Source organism: Amaranthus tricolor, chromosome 4, assembly GCF_026212465.1.
Source record: "Amaranthus tricolor cultivar Red isolate AtriRed21 chromosome 4, ASM2621246v1, whole genome shotgun sequence".
Classification (NCBI taxonomy): domain Eukaryota; kingdom Viridiplantae; phylum Streptophyta; class Magnoliopsida; order Caryophyllales; family Amaranthaceae; genus Amaranthus; species Amaranthus tricolor.
The window spans coordinates 20,760,747-20,785,776 of NC_080050.1; the positions used below are offsets into that span (position 1 = coordinate 20,760,747).

The 25,030-nt window shown below is 33.1% G+C and overlaps 2 protein-coding genes across 3 annotated transcripts; one reads left to right on the top strand and one right to left on the bottom strand.

Annotated features, from left to right (window-relative positions):
- Positions 1–503: 503 nt before the first annotated feature.
- LOC130809883 (uncharacterized) lies at positions 504–8,531 on the bottom strand. Its single transcript, XM_057675726.1, has 3 exons — positions 8,035–8,531; positions 3,989–4,069; positions 504–1,248 (listed from the first exon to the last, which is right to left on the bottom strand). The coding sequence occupies exons 1-3, from the start codon at positions 8,191–8,193 to the stop codon at positions 841–843; spliced, it is 648 nt and encodes a 215-aa protein (XP_057531709.1). The 5' UTR covers positions 8,194–8,531; the 3' UTR covers positions 504–840.
- A 7,598-nt stretch (positions 8,532–16,129) lies between these two features.
- LOC130809884 (uncharacterized) lies at positions 16,130–23,623 on the top strand. 2 transcript variants are annotated; one of them, XM_057675728.1, is made up of 6 exons: positions 16,130–16,288; positions 16,682–17,256; positions 18,821–19,128; positions 19,853–19,909; positions 22,464–22,828; positions 23,113–23,623. In XM_057675728.1, exons 2-6 carry the CDS (start codon positions 16,793–16,795, stop codon positions 23,371–23,373), a joined length of 1,455 nt encoding a protein of 484 aa, XP_057531711.1. In that variant the 5' UTR covers positions 16,130–16,288; positions 16,682–16,792; the 3' UTR covers positions 23,374–23,623. The 2 variants fall into 2 exon arrangements, with proteins under 2 accessions (XP_057531711.1, XP_057531710.1); XM_057675727.1 differs by having other exon boundaries at positions 16,130–17,256.
- The last annotated feature ends 1,407 nt before the right edge of the window (positions 23,624–25,030 follow it).

A 25,030-nucleotide genomic window follows, 5' to 3' on the forward strand; every position in this document is an offset into this window, starting at 1 on the left:
GTAATGGATACCCTTATTTTATTACCACCCATTTGTCAAATAACAAATTCTGATGTTACTTTGTTGGTGTTTCTATGATCAAGTAAGTGTTTTCCTTATATATTGTTATACCAAACAACATATAACTACAATCCTTACTCTTACCCTTACTCCTCTTTATCATTTTCCTTTCCATTATATTTGATGTTGTCATACCAAACACCCCCTAAGAGTGTCTCGCTCTCTGCTAATAGAAGACACTATTAATGGAGCTCAAGAAACAGCAGAAATTAGCACATTTTCATTGAAAAGAAAACACTATTCTATAGTACCTATCAGGTTATAAGTAGAATACAATAGCTTTGGCTAGTCAATCACACCAGGGTATGGGTTGCTAAACAGCACACACAAGAAGCCACCACCAAACTGACTCTCCAATGGACACACCGGATCTATATACCTCGTAAACATGAAAAAACACTTCAATAAGACTTTTTTAATTAAAAAAACACTTAAACCCTTGATCGACATTATGAAATTAGACAATATGACATCGAGAAAAGTATATATACTACTTTTGACACTGCTATTTTAACAGAAAAAACGCTAGGTTCATTAAATTGTAGTGAAGGGTAACTTCTGTTGTGCACCGTTCAGACGCATACACACCAACACCTTCCCGATTTCCATCCCTATTCACACACCTCAAGCCAGTGAATACAAAATAAGTTTCAGTCCCTGAACCATTCAGGACGTCTGTGGCTCTATCCACTACGGAAAACAACTAACAGCAACCTCAAAGTATGCCACAACAAACAGAACATTCATCCATGACAATCAGCTTATGGGACAAATGACTAGTCAGTAACTAGATTCGGGACCTGGGCTATCTTGATGCATGTCCATTAATGAATCATTTGAGTTTGAATCCTTGTTCTGGTTACTTCCATAATTGCTTTCATTACTTCGCGCAGCATTACCGGGTGGTGGTGGGGATGCACCGCTTGGGCAATACCCTCCTTGAGCTAGGTGATAGTGCTGAAGAGTCCTACGGACCGGACTTGCCAAAGCATTGGAGAAGACTGAATTCTTAGTCTGATTTTCATACTGCTCAGATCTAGGTGGTAAGTGAGCAGCTTGAATTTGGGCTGATGATCCAGAATGAAGAAATCCAGTATTTGCAATATGTGAGGGAGCTTGTGAATGGTGATGTGCTATGGGAGCTCGAGGGGACATTGATGTTTCATCTCCACAATAATCAAGCTCATTCTACACAGACACAGAAACTTGTAAACATTAAGTAGTGTATCATGAATGTCATGCTAGCAAAAATGATAAAAATGAATCAATATACACAAATAAAATCTCTTTTCTAGTTAAAAGTACATTCTATCTACGGGCCAAGCACAAGGACTTGGAATGGTGTTAGGCAAACAGGAAAAGCATCAAGACAAAGAAATCATTCAAAAAAGAACATTAAAATGGACACGTAAAAAGAAAAGCAGCTGATTGAGCATTGTATAAGATGCAATCAAATGTAAAGCATTCCATTACAAGAGTGTACGACAATAGTGGATGCTGGAGCACTCAGCAGTGTGTATTTACCATACTAAATTTGCATTCACCTTATACTTGTCCACAACAATTTTCCACCACCTTACTTCTGTTAACATAAACAAGGGTGTTCACAAAATCAGATGAGTCATAATAAATAGAGTTGCAACAACGTTTTAGTTCTGTATTAGACGAGACTGCTTCATTGGAGGTGTTCGCCCACATATTCAACAATAATCAAAATTTCAAATTTCAACTCCTTACTCAACAGTCTTTGTATTTGCTTAATGCATAATATATTATGGTCTTAATCCATCATATGGAATAAGTTAAAAGGAGAAAGATCTAATGAATCGTCACCAAGCTCACAATCAAAATATTTATACTTTTGGAAAGGTTGTTGGACGAGAGATTACAACAAAAAGGAAGAAAAGAGAAAGAGTTGGGGTGCATTTTCCAAGAATGGCAATTCGTTTGAAGAATTTATAACATGAGCAGGTACTTAGAGGTTGACAACAATAAAAGCTTAATGTTAAAATATTAAGGATGTGTTCAGCAATTAGCTTATTGGCTCGCTTTTGGCTTTATGGTTGATCATAGAGCAAAAAAAAGTGTTCAATAAATGACTTTTAAGCCAAAATCAAAAAGCAACTATCAGTAGCTTTTTCATTGACTTTGGCCTTTAAAGCCACTTTTTTCTAATATAAAAAAAACGACCAACTATTTTATACCAAATATCTTAATAACAACTAGTTTAGGACCAAACAAACATCCTGGCATACCTTAAAGGATAGAATTCAAAACAAAGATATAAGAAAGAGTTTAAGAGTTAACAAATATTGAGAAAAAGATGAAAGAGAATTGTTTAAAATGGTTTGGTTATGTGCAACGACGAAGTATTAGCCAACCAATAAGGAAATAGAAAGTTAGAGCTTGGAAAATCTAAAAAGTGGGGGAAAAACCGAAGATGACTTGGACAACATGAGTCGAAAAAGATATATAAAAATTAAGACTTAAAAATTAAGATGGTAGAAAATAAGAATGAATGGGGAAGAAGAATCCATGTGGACGACCATTGGAACTGATATTTTGATTTATTTAGCCGACCCTAATCCTTTGGATTTAAGTTCTTGGCATTGTTGTATCTTAATAGCAACTGGCTAAACAGTGATTTGTCAGGTTGTTGAGTGAGATATTAGAAAGGAAAGGGAAAGAAGTAAAGAGAGGACGTGCATTTTCCCAATAATAGACTACTAGGAAGGTTAAAAAATAAAGTAAATGCAAAGTATTAGCAGAAAATCTTCGAACGTATGAATAAAAAATCAAAACCATAAAGACTGCTCAAAGTAACAATTTACATTGGTCAAAACAATTACAATGTGATAAGTGCATCACCAAATTGCAAGCAAAGTCATACTCACTGGACAATTACAACAACAGTGCACAGATTTGCATGAAGAAATTGTAGTGGGCACAATGAGGCTCACTTTTACAATATATACTTCTACAAATTACTCTAAGAAACGTTAGCAATATGTCATGTATAACTCAATTCAAAAATCAATATACAAAAACTCAAGCAATTTATGAGCAGTTATTATGATCTTAGAAATTTAAGTAGAAACCTTAATAAAGAAATTCCAATAATCAACTTTATTTCCATATCATTGTAATATTTTGCTTGATAAAGAAATTTAAATAGAAACCTTCAATCTACAACACTAGAAATAACAAATCCCAATCTACTCCACAAAAGAACAAGTCATTCAAAACTACAACATGTACTATCATTAAGACAATACATCCTCTCCCCCTTAAATCCTTGGTTACAACTTCTTGCACACAATTATTTTCACTTCTATATGCTCTATGAGATGTTAATGTTCATCAATATCAAGGTATCTACAATATACACCACACTAAGAGTCCACTATAACTAAAAATCCAGAACTTGATACTGTTTTCGTTGGCACACAATTTTGTGCTACGTGGTACAATAAAAACAACTTATAGCAAAATCTTTTCAGTTTTCCAATTACGTGAGAGGGTAATGGAATGTTGTATGTTGTTTTTTTCTAACATTGTTAAGCAAACAATTTGAGTAAGTATAGCAGCCCAAGACCATACATGAAGCTTTCACACTCAATTGCCCGAAACAACAAGATGTCAAAAAACACCTTTTAAATATAAGGTTATTTAGATACCAGATTTGTAATTAACAATGCTGCTACTATTGGTCTTACATCACAATGGCGGATTTAATGGGGCATACAACACTAGTTTTTTGTGGCTCCACCCTTTATTCATTAAAATCCTGTGCAGTGAAACAAGGATTGTTGTTCTTCATAACGATCTTCTTGTTTATCAGTATGCTACCAAAGAAAAAATTTATACTAGAAAAGCTAAAGAGGGTCATGAAAAACATATGTAGTAAAACATAAATAAAAACATATACCTGAAGGAAAGTAAGTATGTCCATTGTTGTCACTCTAACACCCGTCTCTTGTTGTCTTAAGATCCACTGATAAAGTTTTTCCTAAAAAAGTAAAGGAATAAGTAAGACACTATAGCTTTGCATTAAGAGTATTGAACAAGATATAGTAATAAATAACATACTATAAAAGCAATAAGAAGATGAAAATTGATGATGTAGATTCATCCAACCCATCTATGTCATCAATTTTCTTCCTGTTGTTGTTGCTTCTATAGAAGGCTAATCTATTTAACATTTTCCTTTCAGCTTAAATTTTGAGATCATTTTTGATTGTTTATTATGGAAATTATATGCCATTTTAAATGCACAAACCCTCTATGTTCCTAGCTTCAAACAGAAGTTCATCATTTCAGAATTCAAGAAAACATCGAGCAAATTACGAAGCAACGCAACTTACTCTTGAGTCGAGTAAGTTAAAATCAAAAGTTACATAAGACGTAATAGGAGTTAACATCATGGAAGTTGGAGAAGTAGCAAGAGGGAAGTTGAGCATCCACATAGGCGTGTAATATATTTTCTCAAGTAAAATTGAAAATTTTGCAAATTCAACCACCACAATTATGCATTGTCAATCATTGAATATATTAGTATAGAATCTAATGTATTTCTTTTTTACTAATTGAAAAATAATTAAAATGTAAATAACATATTTAAAAGTAGCAAATAACTTTTTAAAAAAATTGACATAAAATAAGAAAAAAATTTAGTTAACGTCAATAATCTCAATATCAAAATTAATTATTTTACAAATTTGTATTTGTATTTTGTTAAATTTATTATGGTGATTGGCTTCAAAGCCAACAACTATAGAATTACTTGAATGAAAAGGGGAAAGTTGCATAAGGATTATTGTTTACCTAAATTGAAGGGCTTGGATTGAAAGGATGATAAAGATGTTATTGTCTATTATTAATAATTATATACTCACATTTGTAGTAGTTAAGGAATAAATGAAGAAAGTTGAGCATTTTGCTTATCCTTGTCTTAACCTTTATACTAGATTAATATAGAGTGGAAGAAAGATCTTATGCTTTATATGATTTGCATCCATACATGCATTGGTACTTCTTAAGGGCCTTTAAAGCTCATTAGTGATGGTTTCTATATATCGTGTGGATTTTAAGCTTAGCCACCTATCCTTTCTTGTTCATCCACTTTTTCACACTCTATTTGTATTCTAATTGTGGTGATTCTCATCACCAACTCATAAACATTCTATCTCCCTTCTTCTTTTGACAAGCCTAACATCTTTTCATTTGACTCTGAATGCGATTATATAGTCCGAGTCCGATTCAGAGACGGACCGAAGTTGGACTTCATAAAAAATCGAATACTCCGACTCGACCCAACTCCACTCGATACCCAACTCCGAATTCAAATTTAAGCCATTTTTTAAATTTGAACAAATTTGAACTTATATTAAAAATAAGATGAAAATAAATTTATTCAAACTAAATTTGAGAACTTGACATCTAAATCATAGATTAAATGTCAAATTTAAGTAAAAAGTCTAAGCTCGATTGTGTTTTATATTAAGTCAAATTCAAAAAACTTATGTTTTAATATCAGTTAATAATATACTACTCAAAGTTTTAATTACAATGTTTTTGGTTTCATAATTGAATATGAAAAGAGAATTAAGGTGAATTATAGCCAAAGTTGTTAAAAGCGTGAATTTAACTTAAATAAAAAACAATTTTCATAATCAGATCGAATCAAATAGTAGAATAATCCTTAGTAAATTAAGCAATGCAAAGGAGAATGATCTTGTGATAAGTTTATCAAAGCCACATTATATTGTAACCATTTTAAAGCCCTATTAATTATAACAACAAATGAAAAACTCAATAATTTTCACGGTCAATAATTCAGAAATGATAAATTATGAACACCAATTCAATCATTAATAACTCGGTAACACCAAATGAAATCAAGCCTCAACTAGTAATCAACAAAAGAAACTCTAAGGAAGCAAGAATTTTTATTAAAAAGCTAAGAGTCTCAACTATCACGCGTATTGTTCATAAAATAGTAATATTATGGTCAAGAGCCTTAATTTAATAATTAGAAAGCAAAAAAAAAAGGTAGAAATTAAGGTCCAGGGATATAGTTGATTGGGTGGGTAAGGCCCAAGTAAGCATTTTTGTGGAGTGTTTTCAGAATCGTGTAGAATCAGTAAAACTGTACGATTCTAGTTGCAATTCTACGATTCAAATTGCAATTCTAAAATTTGAAAGACATATTTTCGTTGTTAAGTTTTATTTCATTTGAAAGACTTCTCTATTAGTTTTTTATGCATTTAAATCATAAGTGTAATATAGATAAAAATTAAGCTTGATGATAATCCAAACTCCGTCAGAGGTCCGAGACTTTGAGCCGGAGCAAAGTTAGAGTATGCATAATCCCACTCCGAGTAGAGGTGGTTTGAAAAATATAATCCGAGTTTGTCCAAGCAAACTCGAAGGTTGGATAATCCAAGCTGAGTCTGACCCATTACTATCCCTAATCCAAATCACAAATCTCCGCCACTATTTGTACTTTTGGGATTCTCTTGGATCTACTTTACATTTACATTCAAAAGCCCAGCGTGAAGGTACAAAAAAGGGACAGAGTGCGCTTGTGTATTTCCAATCGCCTATATTGCCACGCACTTTCGCTCGCTTTTTTAAACTAAGGTTCTCGTCAACATTACTTGATGATTCATGATCGTAAAAGGGGGGAAAATTTACTAAAATATAGGGTTAACTAAAGTGAACAAGGTTTAGGAGTTGAAAACCGCTACATGATTGAGATTTAAAATCAACACGCATTGATAGCATGATCATTTGAGAAATCTTAATTCACTTCCCACAAAGGAAAAAAATAATACTTTCAAGATCCTCACTCATTTTTCTTAATACTAACATCACTATCAACATTGACAATGATTAACTATAATTTTTTAGTACAAACCCAAAATATCTCTTAATGATTCATTACGTAAAAGGAAAAATAAAAAACAACTTGCTTTTATATAGAGTAATGAAATAAAGAAGCTTTAGGAGTAAGGAACTGAGAAGAATTTGAGAACGAAAATCAGCATGCATTAATAACATGATCATTTGAGAAAGCTCGCTTTACTTCCATAAAAGGATATGAATAACAATCAAAGATCTTCACTCACTTTTTCACAATATTAGCATCACTATTTTGCGTTAACCACAACAAAAAACCCAAAACATCATGATCCTAAACCTCATTGAGAATGTTCAATGTATGCATAAACAACAATTGTAGTCTAAAGTAACAAGATAAGTTCTAACTCAAGGAAAACCACATAACCTCAAAGCGAAGGTATGCTTTACTCCACCAACAGGAAAGATACATCCTTGTTCAAGGACATACTAGAAGTTACAAATTTATCGTTAACAACGCCATATACACTAAGATTGAAAAACAAAGAGATAACAGTACTTGAAAAAATTAAGAGGTTGCAAAAAGTGCATCTAACGAAAGGCAGAATTTTCAACAAGCAATTAGTACATTGCAAACATTAATTTTAATAGCAAAATTGTTTGCAGGTTTATAGCTTAAGCCAATGACACCTAAAAGTATCATATAAATAAACTTGAAACATAGATACCCAATCTTTTGGGATTAAGACTATACCATTGTTGTTCAACCACAGATTAAGGATCTGGATAATCCAAACACAAATTAACCAAATTAAATAAACCACTAAGAAATTTTTTAAGCAATTGATGCCCAGAATTCCTCATCATTCAAAACTCCAACTCTTCATGATAAAAATACTTTAAAATTCATATCATAAGTAGATAAGAAAAATTAACTACCCAGAACAAAAAAATGCATTCAAAAACTCAATTAAAAAATCCTTAATTGAAGAAATTAAAAAATTAAGTAAGAATAAAACAATTCAATCAAAAACCCAGAAACAAGAACAAACAAACAGAAGACAAAATTTTGGATGACAAGAAAAACGAAAAAAGAAAGGAAGATATGTATACATGTCCATGGCGTTCACCGGCCTGAAAACAAAGTTTCTGGTGGTTCATGGCTTGTGTATAAAGTTGAGAAAGAGAGGTTGCTGCGCTACAAAAGGTTGTGTACATGGTTCGATCCACCTCATCTAGGTTTGAAGCAGCAGATTTCCTCTTTTTCGCCATCTTCAAAATGATCAATTTATTTCCTGATTGATTAATTTATATAGGCAATCGGAGAAACTCGATATTAGTGGTGGCCGGAATTAATCTCCCGGCAACTTCTGGAAAAAGTACACTTTTGCGCCGTCGGTGATAAATGTTTTTGAAGGAAAGGGCACAACAATATACAAATATAAAGACAATTTGATAAGTAGCTTAATTTTTATATTATCGTTAATTTATAAGTTAAAATATAATCATACGAGATCTTTTTAATCGTTTAAATTAGAATTTTATTTTTTATAATTAGAAATATTAAAAATTAAATTAACGTATTAGAAAGTTTGAAACTAGTTTTGAGAGAAAATATTACTTGTAAAGTAGTAATAAATATATTTTAATAAAGGATATTCATTTTTTTTTTTTATTTGAAACGATATTCATTTAGTTCTATTAGGGTAAAGAGAAGGTCGAAGGGTCGACTATGGAGATGTGATGGGAATTGGGAAGGGTAAGGGCTAAGGGCGTAAGGCAGTGTCGTTTGAATTTGTTGGGATTGGTAGAGACCGCATAGACTTCATAAAATGGTCGTTTAATTAGATCCATTTCTAATTTTTAAGTGGGTCGATTTTAGCAAAACTTTTAAAATAATACTACCTCATAGTCAATTTATTAATCTTATTTAATTTTCTAAACTTGTCAAGACAATATTTTAACTCTTTAAATTTCTAATTGTTTTCAATTAAAAATTATAAAATTGATATTAATAATTTTTGTGTTGAGACGAATCAAACAAGATCCAACTTGAGTATGTTTTAACTTAAAAATTAAGAATAAAATACAAATTAAGAGTGATAAGTGAATAGCGAAAAAAAATAAATTGGACTAATAGGTAGTAGGGATGCAAACGGGGCGGGACGGGGCGGATATTGGAATTACCATCCCCATCCCCATCTGTTAATGCAATCCCCATCCCCATCCCCATCCCCGCGGCGGGTATAATTTTTTTCCCCGTCCCCGCCCCGATGGGTTTGTATCTAAAACCATCCCCGCCCCACCACCCATTTGGGTATCCATCCCTTTGTAATACCCATTTTCCCCGCCCCACTACCCGTTAAATCCCCGCTTAATACCCATCTGTGCCACATATTTATATTCAATCCTTGTCTCAAACAAACGCATAACCAAAGTGTCAAACAAATATACATGTCTAAAACAAAAGTATTTCAACATCAACTCAAAATCATCCAAAGTAAATATAAAATCATCCAAACTAAGATAACAATTAAATATAAAATAACCAACAAAATAAAAAAATACACTAATCAGAACAATATTAAAACATGCTAAAACTAAATTAAATTAAATTATCATTAAACAAAAAAAATAAAACACTAGTTAACAAATAAGTAAAACAAAAAGTAAACATGAAAAAAAACAAAAATAAAATTTAAAATTTGATACTGGATGAAGCTTACTTCATGAAAAAAAATTGATTAGCTATCTATCTTCCAGGATCCACCCATTTCTAATTCTTTACTGTTTGTTTAGATTATGCATCTTATGATTTTCATAATCCTTATCAAATCTCCAATTAGGCTCCAAAAGGCCAAATTTAGGGTTTTGAAAATTATTTTTTTTTTAAATATAAACCGGATACCGGGTACCCGGTTTTCCAAAATTTGTACATATTTTGAGGCGGGTATCTTGAGGCGGGGCGGGGCGGGGCGGGGCGGGGATGGGGCGGGTATCACCTAAAACCTATCCCCATCCCCATCCCCGCGGTGGGTATGAATTTTATACCCGTACCCGCCCCATGACCCATCAAACCGGGACCCATCCCCTCCCCGATGAGGCGGGGATAGGGCGGGTCTCCTATTAGACCCGCCCCGCCTGCATCCCTAATAGGTAGAATAAAAGGGAGTAAGTAATAGTTCTCATGAGAGTATGTCTCTTTCAGGAGGAGGCTCAGCTCATAAAAACTATTTAATTAAAAAATGTTAGTTTATTATTTTTTAAAATATCTTTATGGTGGGGATATAGGGTATACCAAGTAAGAATTTAGCTATTTAGGGTTGTCAAGTAAGTGTTTGATCTATATCAAGTAGAAATTTGAGATATACTAAGCAGATATTTTAGGTATACTAAGTAGGTATTTTGGAGTTGTCAAATAGGTGTTTGAGGTATATCAAATAGGTATTTGAGATATACTAATTAGGTGTTTACGGTATACCCAGTAAGTGTTTGAGGTATGCTAGGTAGGAATTTGGAAATACCAAGTATTTAGGTTGTCAAGTATGTCTTTGAGGTATGTTAAGTATGAGTTTGGATATCTAAAGCAGGTATTTGAGGTATGTCAAGTAGTTGTTTAACGTGTGTCAAATAGTTGTTTTGAGATGTACCAAGTAGGTGTTTAAGGTTTACAAGAATTAGACGATTAAAAATACCTATTTGACAACTTAACATACTGTAAAACCATACTTGACGTACCCTGAATGCCTACTTGAGGTATCCTAAAATCCTACCGAGTAAACGTGCAGTTACACTACATTTTTCGTTTGTCACAAAAATATATAACGGACCAGCCCAATTAGAGACGATATCTCATAGAGACCGTCTCTTACAACAATTTGTGTTGAAATAAAGGAGCTTGTTTTAATAAAAAGATTTAAAAAAACATCCTCAAAACTATTTTAAAAATTAAGTGTTTTTTCTTTGAGCCTCTTATTAGGTCTTATTCAGTTTTACAATGAGTGTATAAATAGTTTTTATATTTTTAATTACTTTTTAAAATTATGACTTTTTAATTAAAAAAACTATAATATATATTATTCATTGTTAACAACAGGAAGCAAAACTTTACTTGACTTTAACAAGATTTTCTCATTTCTATTGTTATAATGCCAAACACGACCTGAGGCTCGAATAAGAAGACATTTATTTCGGAAAATAGTCACAAGGATCGCTTGTTTTTAAAATTTTTTATTACAAAAACTTGTTAATTTCAAATGTTTGATTTTGGCCGGATTAATAATGGGTTAGGTTAATTTCATTGCAAATATGGGGAAATTATAAAGAACGACATAAATAAAATATTATGTACCCTCAAAGATAGAAAGGAACATCAAATGATAAATGCTAAATACTACAGATTTTAGGTTCCAATTATTTGCTCATTTGAATGGGTTTAGAGAGGTTTCGCGCTTGAGAATTGAATTTTATCTCAGTAAAAAAGCTGTATCACATTTTATGAAGGATCTTGAGTTATATCGTCACACAATTCTTCCATTTCCTCATATTACTTGAATCAACTTAGACCTTTTAACACGATTAGTCTTGATGTTAAAGAGTTATTGGGCAAGTAAAAAGTTAAGCTAAATTTCAGATTTATCCTCTAAGAGATATAGTTATCTTTAAAATACTATATTTTTTACATTTAAATTTTTTTCAGTAACTCAAGTGGAAAATGAATAATTAAGATGAACTCTTTCCAACGCCACTTCGAACACTCAAATCTATTAATCGAGCAAGAAATGATGGCATTTGAAAATCACATAAAAAAACCGTGAAGCTCCACAATCTGGAGCATAATATCGACTAAAAATTAACAAGGATAGGCAAGTGCCTGGGCTTTTCACTTGGATTTTGGCCATATATTCCCTCCGTTCGTTGAAGTTTTTCTCATTTTCTATTTTGAGTTATTCCATTTGTTATTCTTCTAAGGAACTTTTTTTATTTAATAGTTGGTCGGGTAGCACGCGCTCCCCCAAGAAATCCTATTTTCCTGATAAAATATTAAATTATCAAAACTCAAACTCTTTTAAAAGATCGTTTGGTATCGACATCAATAAAGCTAAGAACCTTTAGTTCAAAGCGAATTAAATCACGACTATAACTTCAGAAGTTAATAGCGAAAATCAAAATACGACTATTAATTTACAAGTCAATAGCGAAACAATACGGCAAATGAAAACATATGATTTCATTTGCGAAACAAACAAAACTTTATATACCAAACGTATTTATTCAAAACTCATATTAAAACAATAATATAACAACACTTAAAAACGTGGGAATATATGGACCGTAAGGAAGTAGGCTTGATCTAAATCCTGAACACACCTGGTGATCGCATCACCGAAAATACGACTCTTGCAAGAACGAAACGGGATTAGGGGCTAGAGACCTATCCGAATAACCATTACCTATTATCAAGCTATAGGATTTCACAATAATCCGGATATAAATATCCGTTGCCAATTCCCAAAAACGGACATTTTTCAATGTCGAATATTTCAATATAAAACAAAACAATAATTCAATTGATTTTCTTTGAAATCAACAACCATACTTCATTTTCATAATACGATATTTCAAGACTCACATTTTATAAGTCAATAACATACAAAACATACTTTTGTAATCTCTTTAAATAAATAAAATATTAATATACTTTTTAATCAAATAGAATTTTTATAACATGATTAATTTTAAATTAAAATCATTTTACAATACTAATAATATTATTACATAAACAAAGCAATACAACCAATATTTTTCCATCATCAATTGAACATAAAAATACTTAAATTAGCTTTAAATGATATTAGATGTTTGTAGGTTATCTTTATGAGCAAATTCTTCAACCAAAAATCATATTAGAAAATCAAAGAATTCATTGATGCATTTGAACAAACACCTTGTGTGCATCAACTTCTAACTCCAAAAGATAATAATCCAAGCCCCTTTTTGCATCACTGTCAATAATACTCAACAAATCTATACCATCCATAATTACCCAATAAAGAAACATAAAATAATCCTAAATACTTAATTAAAGGAATACCCAATTGAAATCTCAATTTGAACGATTAATCTCATAATTGATTATTCTCGATTTTCATGACAACCTATTAGTATTTTAGTCATAACTCTCACATAAGAACTCATTTGGGGGTGATTCAAGTGCCTACGCGACTGCGACTCAGAGCTCTACAAATCATATGCAAACACCAAAACCCAGAAATGGCTAGAAGATGCTCGAAAACAGTCGACAACAGAGAGGACAATCTGAATTTTTAAGGACTATAAATGAACTTTGTTTTTTTAACTTTGAAGATGAATTAAAACCCCAAATTGTAACCACTAATTAAATACTACCGCATGAATTAGAACTCAAAGAGAACCCAAATGAATCCAACTTTAATACTTGAATTAATTACCCAATTAATGTAAAAATTAAACCCAAATAACCATTACTAATCAACATTAAACAAGAACTCAAAACTTGATAAGAAACTCAATTTGATACTAGAAACCTAATTTGATATCATAATCAAATTACCTAAATAAATCTAATTGATACTCAAACTATAACCCAAAAACAAGATCATAATCACCCAAGTTCAACTTGAAGTTTAAACTCAACAATCTTGACAATAACTTAGTCATTACAAACTCAAACCATAATAAATAAGATTTTCAACAATAAACAATATATTAAATCAAAATCATAGTCATAATCAAATGAATTTTCTATATAAATCAATTACAAAAAATTAAACTTGAAAAGCTTTACTAATTGTGTCTTACCTCTTTTATGAGAAAATCTCCATTAAAAGTTGATATACAAGCTTTTTGAAAACTATGGATGAATCACCTCTTCAATGATCAACTTCATTATCTCCCAATGGAACTTCAATTCACTAATTATTCCCCAAATCAGAAATCCTAACTTGATTCTATAAGCCTAATTGAGATTCAACTCAAAAACCCCAAATTAATAAAACCCTAACTTCGATATCAATAGCAAGACATGAAACTTTACCAAAAATAAAGAGGTGAGAAGGTGGTGACTGAAGTGGCGGCAAAGGTGGCGCAGCAGTGGCGGCGCGTGTGGAGGCACGATGGTGGTAGTGATAGGGATGGAAACGGCTCGGATCTGGACCGGGTCCAGTGGACCCGGATCCAGATCCGTTTTCAAGAACAGGATCCAGATCCAGACCCAGATCCGCGGGTCCAGTTTTGCAAGACCCAGATCAGGATCCGGGTCCAAAACGGGTCTGACTTGTGTTTTTGAATCGTCTTCGTCTTCATCATCGTCATCTTCTTCTTCTTCATCATCCCCATCATCATTTATATCATCAAATTCAACCCCCTGAGTTGCCTCTCCAGTAAACCATGATACAACATGAGGAGTAATTTTGTCTCGAATGGTCAATCTGAATCATGATCGGGAACATTCATAATGAGTAGTTAGCAACAATAATAAGCATGGTTAATCTAAGAGATGATCACGCCATTCATCAATTACACTACACATCAAAACTTACCCAATCTCATAATCTTGCTCCATCAGATTCTAAAGCTTTGCCACCTATCAAATATCAATATTTCAAATTCGTAATTGTCAATGGTAGTTACATGAGGTTCAAATTATTAAAGAACTTCAAAATCAAACTCACTGATTCTTCATCAATATCATCAGTGTCGAGTACTCGAGTCTGTCGACTGGGAGTGGGAGGCAGTGAGGGAGGAGTATGTGATGACTGAATTGATGAGGGTGTGTCGTGATGAGGCAGTGACTGTGAGGGAGGTATTTTAACATATTTTTGATATAAAAAAAAAATTAAATAAAACGGGTCCTCCAGATCCCCGGGTCCCGGTCTAAGTATTTTTCTCAGATCCGGATCCGGACCCGTAAAATTTAAACGAATCTGAATTCGAACCGGATCCGACGGGTCTATATTTTTAGGACCCAAATCCGTGAAAACGGATACGGATCCACGGATCCGTGTCGGGTACAATACCTATTGCCATCTCTAGGTAGTGATGATTGATAATGGTGTTGAGGTTTAAGGGAGGAGGAGAGCTCAATTTTGAGTCTGGTTTGTTTTCTATATTTATTTTAAAATAAATGAAGGAAGATGAGTAAGTTGATATTGTTAAAGGTTTGACACCTTATACGTTTATGTGTCTAACCATAAGACACTTTACTTTTTACCCTATTTTCATCGTATAACTTACTTTTATCTCTAATTTAATAGGACTAATATCTTAAATAATAAAATATTATTCTGAGTCTAAATAAAATAACATACTTAAAAATTTAGTATTCAAATTAACTTAATTAATTACTATTAATTAAGCCGCTAAAATAGGGACTGTCTCAAAAAATCCCTACATGTTTTCACTAATTTATTTAAATATTTTTTAATAATTGTAATTTTTATTTTTTTCACTAATTTTATTTACTTTATTTTAATGTTAATGATCTTCACTTTTCTTCATTAATTCTATCATTTAATATATACACCATAAAAAAAAGTTTTTTTTATAATTCTTGCGGACATTCATTATGAGAACATTTAAAATCGAGGACGTATAATTTATGAGATTCTATTATGATCTTAGAAACAGTCTCAAAGCAAACAATTATATTTGCATAATTAATTTAAATTGAGTTATTTAACTTATGTATGAAGTTTATCACCGAACGCTTTATTATATACTCCCTTCGTTCCTTAAAAAAGTTCTCATTTGTTATTTTGGGTGTTTTATTTATTGTTTTCACACAAAATTTTTCTATTTTTATCTTTGGACAAAAATAATCTTTTTCATCCTTATTTTAATATTTTTATCTTTTATAAACGTTTTGGTCCTTACATGTTTCTCACAAACTTAATAAAAATATTTTTTTGTTAGTTGTAGTTTCTATATTTTTTCCAATAACCTTTTAATATTTTTAAAATAATACTCCTATTTTATTATTTAAAACAACTATTTATTTTCGTGACCATTCTATGTGGAAACTATATTAGAAAACTAAGAATTAATAATTTGTGATAGTTTATTTTTTTTTTCGGATAAATGATAATTTTTCTTAAGAAACGAGAAAACAGCCGATAAAAATTAAAACAAAAGTCCAAGAAAACAAAAAGTTAAATAAGATCCATATTTGAGCATTATAGCCTTGCCTGTCAAGTTTTCAAAGCTACTTGCCATTCTCTCTCTTACCCCTCAAGTGTTTACCTTCTCCACTTCCAACCAAACACTCCGAAATCCCAGCTTTCTTTTGTCCCCTTAGAAGTGTTCAAATCATCATTTAATTTTCACCCAGGTATCGCTCTTCAAAATTTCAAAAAAAAAAAAAAAAAAATTCCCTTCAGCCTTTCTTCCTTTATTAATTTTGCTTTCTTATTATGATTCTGGTTTTTATATGAAGTTTTTGGATTATCTTTGTTATTGGGTAATTTTTTCTAATTTCAATTGAAATTTCTGTTGCCTTTGTTTGAATTTTGTTGGGTTTTTGTCCAATCCCCTTCTTTTATAGTTAAATTTTTATTCAATTAGGTTTTTTTTCATCTGGGTCAGAAACTTTAATCATCATTTGTGTAACAAAAAGCTTGCAACTTTCATCTTAACCCCATGAAACATCTCAATGTTGGTTGAGAAAAATTAATTAAGTTGAGTTCTATAGTAAATAATTTGCAAGTTTTTGATTGATGGGCAGTTGCAAAAAGCTTCATGATTGGTTGTTTAAACAACGGATTCTTTGAAATTGATTGTTTGGAATGAGCTGTATTTGTAGAAAGGATGGAAACTTTATGATTGGGCATTTGGAATGATGGTTCTTGAAGTAGGTATGAGTCAAAATTTAAATAATATAATGGAATCTTCTCCGGTTAGTATCAAAGAGAATGCCAGTAGTGTTAAATTACACGAAGAGAAATCGGATGTTAGTGCAAGTAAATGTGAAGAGAAAAACCCCAAAGAGAATTTGATGATCACATGTGCTAGTAATTATGAGGATAATAGTTTTCATATGGAAGTCGATTGCGATCAAGGTATGACTATGGGGCCAAATGAGGATGTAGATGTTGATGTTGTGGGGAATGGGGTTGTTGTTGAGGAGATGATGGCGGATAGGGAATCTCTTGATGCAACGGAAAATTCGAGCTCGTTTGGGTGTACAGATTCTGGGATTGGAACTGCTGGAGCTGCTAGTGATGTGGAAGTTGAGTCTCGGTTGAGGGATGGTGATGGATCATTGAAAGAGTTGGATAGACTTGATTTATTCAAAACCAGGTAACTTGATTTTTTATTTCCATTTTAATTTTTGTTATTTTAACATTTTTAATTATGTTTTTGTTATTGATTTATAATCGTTATAAGCATGAAAGAGTACGCTGATTGATGGAAAAATTATTTGTTTGAACGAGTCAAGTTGGAGTAAATGGAAAAATATTCTGATGATTTTGTGCCTATTATCTCTTTTCTCAGTCTGTTATTGTCTATTGAGTCTTTTATTGAGAGCTATGTTATTTGGACTCTTCAGTTTGCTCACGCATTCGTGTCCGATCCTTAATGCTCGGACATTTGTACGACATTTACATTTATTTTAGGCGTTAAATTGAATATTTAGACGAATCCGACACTTGGACACGTACCAATATGACATTAGTATCCGAGTCCAAGTAGCATAGATTGAGAGTATGTAAACAAGACTGTGTAAGGTGAATGGCTTTTTCTGTGTATTTCTTCATTGTTAAATTGGTTATTGCTTTATGAAATTTCCGTTATAGTGAATTGTATAATAGCTTATTGTTAGTTGCTATTCAGAATCTACACCTACTTTATTGTAGACATGTTGGACTTGGGTTTTAATGTGTGATCCTTTATAACTAGTAGGGGGCCGAGGTATAAATTTTACATTTGTGTTGCACATCATATCCAATTCCAAAGCTTTTTGAGAGCCTTGAGTTCCTTAGGAGGACGTTACGGGTTATAACATTAGGGAAGTGATAATATAGTTACATGGAACGTGGAATGTAGCCACGTTATGCGATCCAAGAACGTTTGTCTTCAATCACCACGAAATGCGATCTGAATCGCTCAAGATGACTTCCCGGCGTAGAAGACCTTTTTTAAAAGGTATTTTGGCCTTCATTTACAAATTAGAGAAAAAAGGAGGAAAAAAAGATGAAACCTAGGAAACAAAAAAATTCCACTATCAATTTCTTAAAACAACAAAATCCATTTTAGTTTGATTTTGTTTTCAAATATATTTATAATGTATCTCACACCCAGTCGTTCCCCAGTCAATCTAGGTTGCGCTTGTTGTTCACGTTCCTGTTCCCGTTCCTCGTTCAAACCGAATGTCGTTCCATGTAACAAAGGTGATAGGTGCTAGATTACAGAGCAACATAAGTAATACACTTTTGCAAGATTGTGCCTTCTGGCAGAAATATAATCATCACAATGCTTCATTTTGTGTTGTAGTTTTAGTTAGTATTAGTGATGCTAGAAAGTGGTTTTGAAACCTTAAGTGCCGAACTGATCCTTGGTTTTTGAAGTTCCATTATTTAACATGTCTCCCAAATTCATACTCTGATGCTTGGATGGCCGTATAATTGCAATTCTCTTGTTTTTGTGTATGTATTGTGAACTTTTGGAACTCCGGAAGATCTTACTGCTACATGCTCCCTCATATTTTGACATTCCAACACTAAGTACGATTGTAATGATGCTTACCGGTGTGCTTGTAGTCCCTTGCTTCTTCAATTTTTTACTTTCTGTACATGAGGTTTTTCATTCTGTATTCCTCTGTATGCCCCACGTACTGTTTTGTAATTGTGGTCCGCATGCTCAGGAAGAAGGTGACATCTCATTGGAGAAAATATGTACAACCTGTTATGTGGAGGTGTAAATGGGCAGAGTTGCAGATGAGGAAACTAGACTACCTAGAATCCAAATATGATCGGGAGCTAGCAGAATGTGGTAGAAGAAAGAAGTTTGAGTTAGAGAATTGTGCCGCTGAAGACCTTGCTATAAAGTCAGCTCCTTTTGTTTGCCAGAACCGGTCAAGAAGGGTTTTTAAGAGGAAAAAACGGAGAAGAGTAGAAGAAATGGTAGACGTCGCTGCCTATTCGTCATCTCATAGCTTGTTCTCATATTTTGGTATGCTATTTATTTATGTAAATACTTTAATTTGGTTTATTTATTGGGACTTTAATACCTTATCTTAATGTCAAAGGGTATGGTTTAAAATTGGAAAGTGGGGGCAGGGTGTCTATATTCAATTGCTCTGTGATCGGGTTACATCGATATTTTTAACATACTCATTGAAGGTGTGGGAACCAACGGTACTTGGAAATAGAACAGTTGCACCTTGTATTGTCGACATAGACACGGGAAAGAAGACACAAGGCACGTATTGGATCGGGCCCTATGCGGGCACAACTATATTGTTATCTTTATCTTTTATCTAAGATTTTTGTGCAGAACAAGTAATAGTTCTTGCTTTCTTTAGGATTTGTTCCTTTGAAGTTTCAATGTATGCTCTCATGACATATGTTTTCTCTTTTCGTTTTCTTTTTCTCAGGTTCTCTATGTTTAATTTTCTTCATTTAGGTTTTTTCAATGTTTTTTAGGGGGTTTATATTTTTCTTAGATTTTAGGGCCCGTTAAACCTTACACCCAAAGGCTAGCACATTCGCATGATGCCTAGGCTTTGAGGACCCTTAGGATATTTCATGCTTTTTATGTTTCTCGGTAGTATTGGTGTGACCTCTATTATTCCGGTATGCATTCTGGCTGAAATTGTGATACAATTATAAACCAAAATATTTTGTTGAATTATTTTCGAAGAGGGACCATTCTCATGCGGTATTTGTTTCTGCAGCAAGTAAGAGAACTTCTGGTGGCTCAGCTTATTTGGATGATAACCCAAGCAATACTGGTGAGACCAAAATCTTTGCTCTTTGTAATAATTAGCATGTTTCTTATGTTCTCATAACTCATTTTCTGAAAGGATTTTGAGGCTACTAACACATTTCTTTCTTTTTTTAAAACATAGTTGGCCCATATTGTTGGGATTAATGCTTTGACATTGTTTTATCAATTATTTTGTGATAGTATGAGTATTAGATGAAATGTGCAAAATATTTAGGGGTCGTTTGGCACAGAGATTTGAAGGAAGTTAAATGGAAACAGATAAAACGTTACCATTATAGTGCTTTTGTTTGTTGCTTAGATAACTATTACCATTACTTTACGTTAACTATTATCATTACTTAGTTTACACTAGACCTATGCATTAGGCCGGTCCATCAACTTTGAAACTTAAAAATCATCCTCTTTGAAGTAGAAATTTTCCCCAATGTACACTCTTAATTTTTGATTCATCATAGGAGCAGGAATATCATTTAATGCCTATTGGTGTTCCAAAAGTTCCCTTTCGAAGTCCTAGAGAGGAAGATGCATCTTGGGTTGACATATAGTGCGACTTGTTAGATATATTGGGTCATATGGGATTTTCCCATTATCTCTCCCGATTGAGATATCCTCCATTTTTCCCAAGAAAGATTGATTAAATCATCCAAAATTTGGACATGAAATGCAATTCGATCCGTTTTTTAGTTTTAGGGAGATTTAGGTTAATATTCTCACTGAGAATAATTTATGGTTGGCTCGGTTGGACCAATAAAATGAAGTATCCAGGCTCTGTTTATAAAAACCCCAATCCCAATCGGGAATATATTAAAAATTATTGCTTGTATTATATAGTTTATATTCGCGGTGTTTTCTCCAGTAAATGACTTCCAATTTCCTACATAATCCATTCCGGTAAACGACTTCCAATTTTCTAATTGTAAAATGGCATAATCCCCAATTTCACCCTCCGTCGTATAAATTCCTCTGTCTTTCTATTCGTGGTTTTTTCTGCAGATTGATTTTTTTTTGAATTGATTTCGAAGAATAAGGTATTTTCTAGGTTTTAATCGATTTTAAGAGAAAAAATGACAATTGAAAATGCTGGAGAAAATGTTCAGTACCACCAAAGCATCTCGTGTTTGCTTCAATGTCACTGGTACATTATTTAATATTAATATGCTTCTTCCTTCTTTTAATTTCTGACATTTTTTAATGTTAATTTTAATATCAATGAATGTACTTTAATTTTTATATTGATCGGATTTGATTTGATATTGACAATTACTAGTCCTCTATGGAATTATGGAATTGATTTTCTTTACTAATTTCATCAGTTTTGATCAACTGCCAATTCATTAAAATTGTATCAGCTTTTGAACTAATGAAATTTAATAATATGACATTAATGTAAGGAGCATCAAATAAGAAATTTTGTTTCCGAGTTAAGTAATGAAATTTAATAATATGACTTTGTGCAAGAAATTTAGAGAAAATAAGATAAACGAGTCGGGTGGGGCCGGATTGGGCTTAATGGGCCCAACCCGTTCAAAGCCCATTTCCTATTTTTCAAGGCCTAGCACGGCCCGTTTCGGCTAGAACCCCACCACGACCTTATCCGGCCCGTTGCAATGCCTAGTTTCTGCTCCCATCCCGCCGATAACAAAACCAATACCTCCTATTTACAAAATATGAATAAATAAAAAATGATTTGATTATGTTCTTTCTCTTTCTCTGAGAATGTTGCACTCTTCTCCCAATTTTACCTGCTTGCCACCCTCTTTTCTTCTCTTCATCACTTTCTCTCTTCTTTTGATAACTATTTCATCCCTGAATTGAGGTTTTCTTGATATGTTTTTGCAATTTGATTGAATTGTATTTGATTTTATTCAAGGTTGTAATATGATATAGAGTATAAGAAACGAAAAGGTTGTGATTTGAGTGAAATTGAGTGCAGTTTTGAGCCGTAGTAAAAAAATAATTGCCGCTAAGTCGGTAAAGATTGAAGTTTTATACCTAAATTTGATCTTGTCAATGGAAGAAATGGCGCATAGTTCAATAAAGATAGAAAATTGGGAATAATAAAATTTATTAATCCATTTGAACATTTATACTAAACAGTAAACAATAATAACAGTTATTATTTCTGTTTCGCTTTCTTATTTATTTTTATTCCATTCCGTTTACCAAACAACCCCTTAGCGAGAAGACTATATAGGCTTTGTGATGTGCACTAGAATCTGCGGCTTTGTGGAATTTTGTATGTAAATTTTTCCTTGAGCGTCATATCATTTTTCAACAGTCTTGTTTGTCTAATTATTGTTGTACCTTTTTGTGCTTTTTTTATATCATATCATTTCTCCGCAAGCGTCATCCGTAGAAAAATGTAACATGTGAGCAGACAGTCCTGTTTTTTTTCTCATGTAAAGTGCTTGTTCTCCAGTCCGAAGTGTATTTTATTTCTTTAATAAATTTGATATCCGATTTTATTTATAATTTTTTGTGTTGATATTACAAAATTCTCATGCACATGCATTCATTTTTACTTAATGGCTTGGCTTTTCCTGATATATCTCCTGCAGTAACGACTTCTGGTGAATTTGATGATATTGGAGAATGGATATTTCTTGAGTTCAAGGACAGCGATGCCTTTGAAAAGGTTCTACAGTACATTGAAATGACTCAGATTCGTGTCCGTGAGTTGAAGGCGAGGATTGATGAAGTGATCACGGAAAATACCGGAAGATTCACATCTGCAAACTCTAAGTTAGGTTTACGTGGACCATTTTTGAGCTCTGGCCCAAGTTCAATTTTGCCCAAAGTGAATAGTGAAAATTTAGTCTCGCCTAAACGTGTAGTTTCTGGCCGTGGGGAAGTGAACTCTCTTCCTCACATGATTAGAACTTCTGAACAGCTACGAATCGGGGAGAAGGGTCTCGGTCTCGAGGTTAGTTTTCTCTTTTTGCCTTTTCTAACGTGTCGACAATGCTATAGTCTTACAATGAATTTTGTAGTGACTCTTGCATGCGATCTAGATTAATAAAACTCATTGCAAGACTCTTGATGTGGGGCAACTTTCTAACATTATTCACAAAATTCTTGATAAATAAATTTAAGTTTATAGTGAGTAGTGATAAAGTATAAAACTAGAAGTCTTGTATAGGTATAAATGTTAATTATGTTCATATCGATCAACTTTCGTGTAACGGACTGTTTGATATCTTTTTGTAGATTAGGAGTGAAATTTTACTCTCTAATCAATCAGCGAAGGAAGAGTCGAATGCTTTAGAGCATCAGTCGATAACTGAAGTGAAAGTGGAGGATGTTCAACATCTCGCTGTTCCTATTTCTCCCAGCAAATCACCAGCCCCTGGTGAGCAATCGGCAGTAAAAGTACGTCCCAAGTCGATGAGTACACCCAAGAACAAGAGACAGCGCATGAGGCGCAAGGCTCGACCTGGAGGAAGGTGGGTCAGAAAATCTTCTGGGTAGCATGTAAATAAAAGGCATTTGCTTTTGATCATAAAATAGTATTAGTGGATAGTGTTTGTTCGACGGGATATATGAAAAAAGGTGACCTGGAGAAGGAAGAAGAAACAATTGGGCAACGAAAATTATGGTCGATATATATAGAAGTAGCAGTCTTGTTGATCTGATCTAGGCATTTGTACATGCTTTCTGTTTGTGTCAAATTATATATACCCTTTGCCTTTTTAATGAAGCTAATTCTTCGTTGTGACAAGTTCTTGTACACATGCCATAATGCTTGTAGTGTTTTTAATCTTTGTTAACATGAAGACGGCACGCTGTTATCTCTCTTTAACCGGGATCGTTCTTTTTATAGATGGTTGAGGAGAGTGAATGGGGAGGGTGGAGAGATGGTGGCGGTGTTGGAGGAGGGAAGATGGAAATGCCAAAGATAGTATTTTTATAAAATTTTTTTACATTGTAGCATTAAGGTTTAACATTTTTAAAAATGGTAGTTAAATTAGTCAAAAGTTTGTTAAAAGTTTGTTAGAAATGGTTAAAAAGATTAAAAAAAAATCCTCATTTAATTTATATACTTTGAATATTAGAAAAGATTTAATTGCGATCTACATCTTTTAAGTTTAGGATTTTTACGAATTACAGCTTTAAAATTATCAATCCCAATCCAAACCCTAACTTATTCATGTTCAATTCACACTTCTAAAACTAATCCCTACTAATTTTTATCAAGATTCAATAGTTGTAGCATAATTTAACATCATAACTCGTATTTTCAATGAAATTAAAACCCTAACATGCAAAGGAAGGAAGAAGCTCACAAAAATGGGGAAGAGGGGAGGAGAGGCGCGTAGCAGCCTGTTGGTGGTGGCGGCTTTTGGTGGTCGGCGACTGGCGGCTGTAGCTGGTGACTGGTAGAGGTGGTCTTTATCTTATCTTTTTTTTATTGGGAAGGAGGTTAAGGAAGAAGAAGAGAGCAAGACGGAAATGAAATCATAATTTTTTTTTTTAAGTAAGTGGGTAAATTATTTGAGAGGGAAAAAATATAAAAACATCTAACCCATATTTCGAATCATTTCCCTTAATATTGCTAAAAAAAAATAATTCCCACTTTGCACTATGTGGGAAAGTATTTCCCACAATACCGTCCACGTGGAAAAATAATTTTTTTTTTAATTTTTCAAAGAAAACCGCCACTTGAGATGGCGGTTTCCCTTAAGTGCTAAAATGCCACATGAAGTGGCGGTTTGGTCAAGGCAAACCGCCATCTTAAGTGGTGGTTTGGTCAAGGCAAACCGCCATCTCAAGTGGCGGTTTGGTCCCTGGTAAACCGCCACTTCATGTGGCGGTTTGCTTGTGGCCTGCAACAATTTTTTTTTCTTTCATTTCCCCTAAATAGTGAACGCAACCTGCATTAAACTAGTTCAATACCATCTATTCCATAATAATCAATTACGAACCAGCTTGATTTGAAAAAATTAATCATGAAAATAATGCGAAGATATATTACAATCATGGAAAGTCATACAAGAAGTTCAAATCATATAAGAATGTACAAAGTTTGTTAAACTACAACCCCCGGCCCCTTTTGTTTTGCGCACCAGTGGATGATGATGGTGTGAACTCGTCAACCTCCGCAATGACATTAAGAGTAGGAGCTCGT

What these genes read in the sequence shown, in the direction of transcription:
- LOC130809883 (XM_057675726.1), bottom strand. Translation starts at nt 8,193, where the DNA reads ATGGCGAAAAAGAGGAAATCTGCTGCTTCAAACCTAGATGAGGTGGAT. An exon ending in CCGGTGAACGCCATGGACAT is followed by an intron (nt 4,070 to 8,034) that starts GTATACATATCT and finishes TTACTTTTTTAG; the next exon opens with GAAAAACTTTATCAGTGGAT. An exon ending in ACATACTTACTTTCCTTCAG is followed by an intron (nt 1,249 to 3,988) that starts GTATATGTTTTT and finishes GTGTCTGTGTAG; the next exon opens with AATGAGCTTGATTATTGTGG.
- LOC130809884 (XM_057675727.1), top strand. Translation starts at nt 16,793, where the DNA reads ATGATGGTTCTTGAAGTAGGTATGAGTCAAAATTTAAATAATATAATG. An exon ending in TAGCTTGTTCTCATATTTTG is followed by an intron (nt 19,129 to 19,852) that starts GTATGCTATTTA and finishes TTGTTTCTGCAG; the next exon opens with CAAGTAAGAGAACTTCTGGT. An exon ending in TGATAACCCAAGCAATACTG is followed by an intron (nt 19,910 to 22,463) that starts GTGAGACCAAAA and finishes TATCTCCTGCAG; the next exon opens with TAACGACTTCTGGTGAATTT.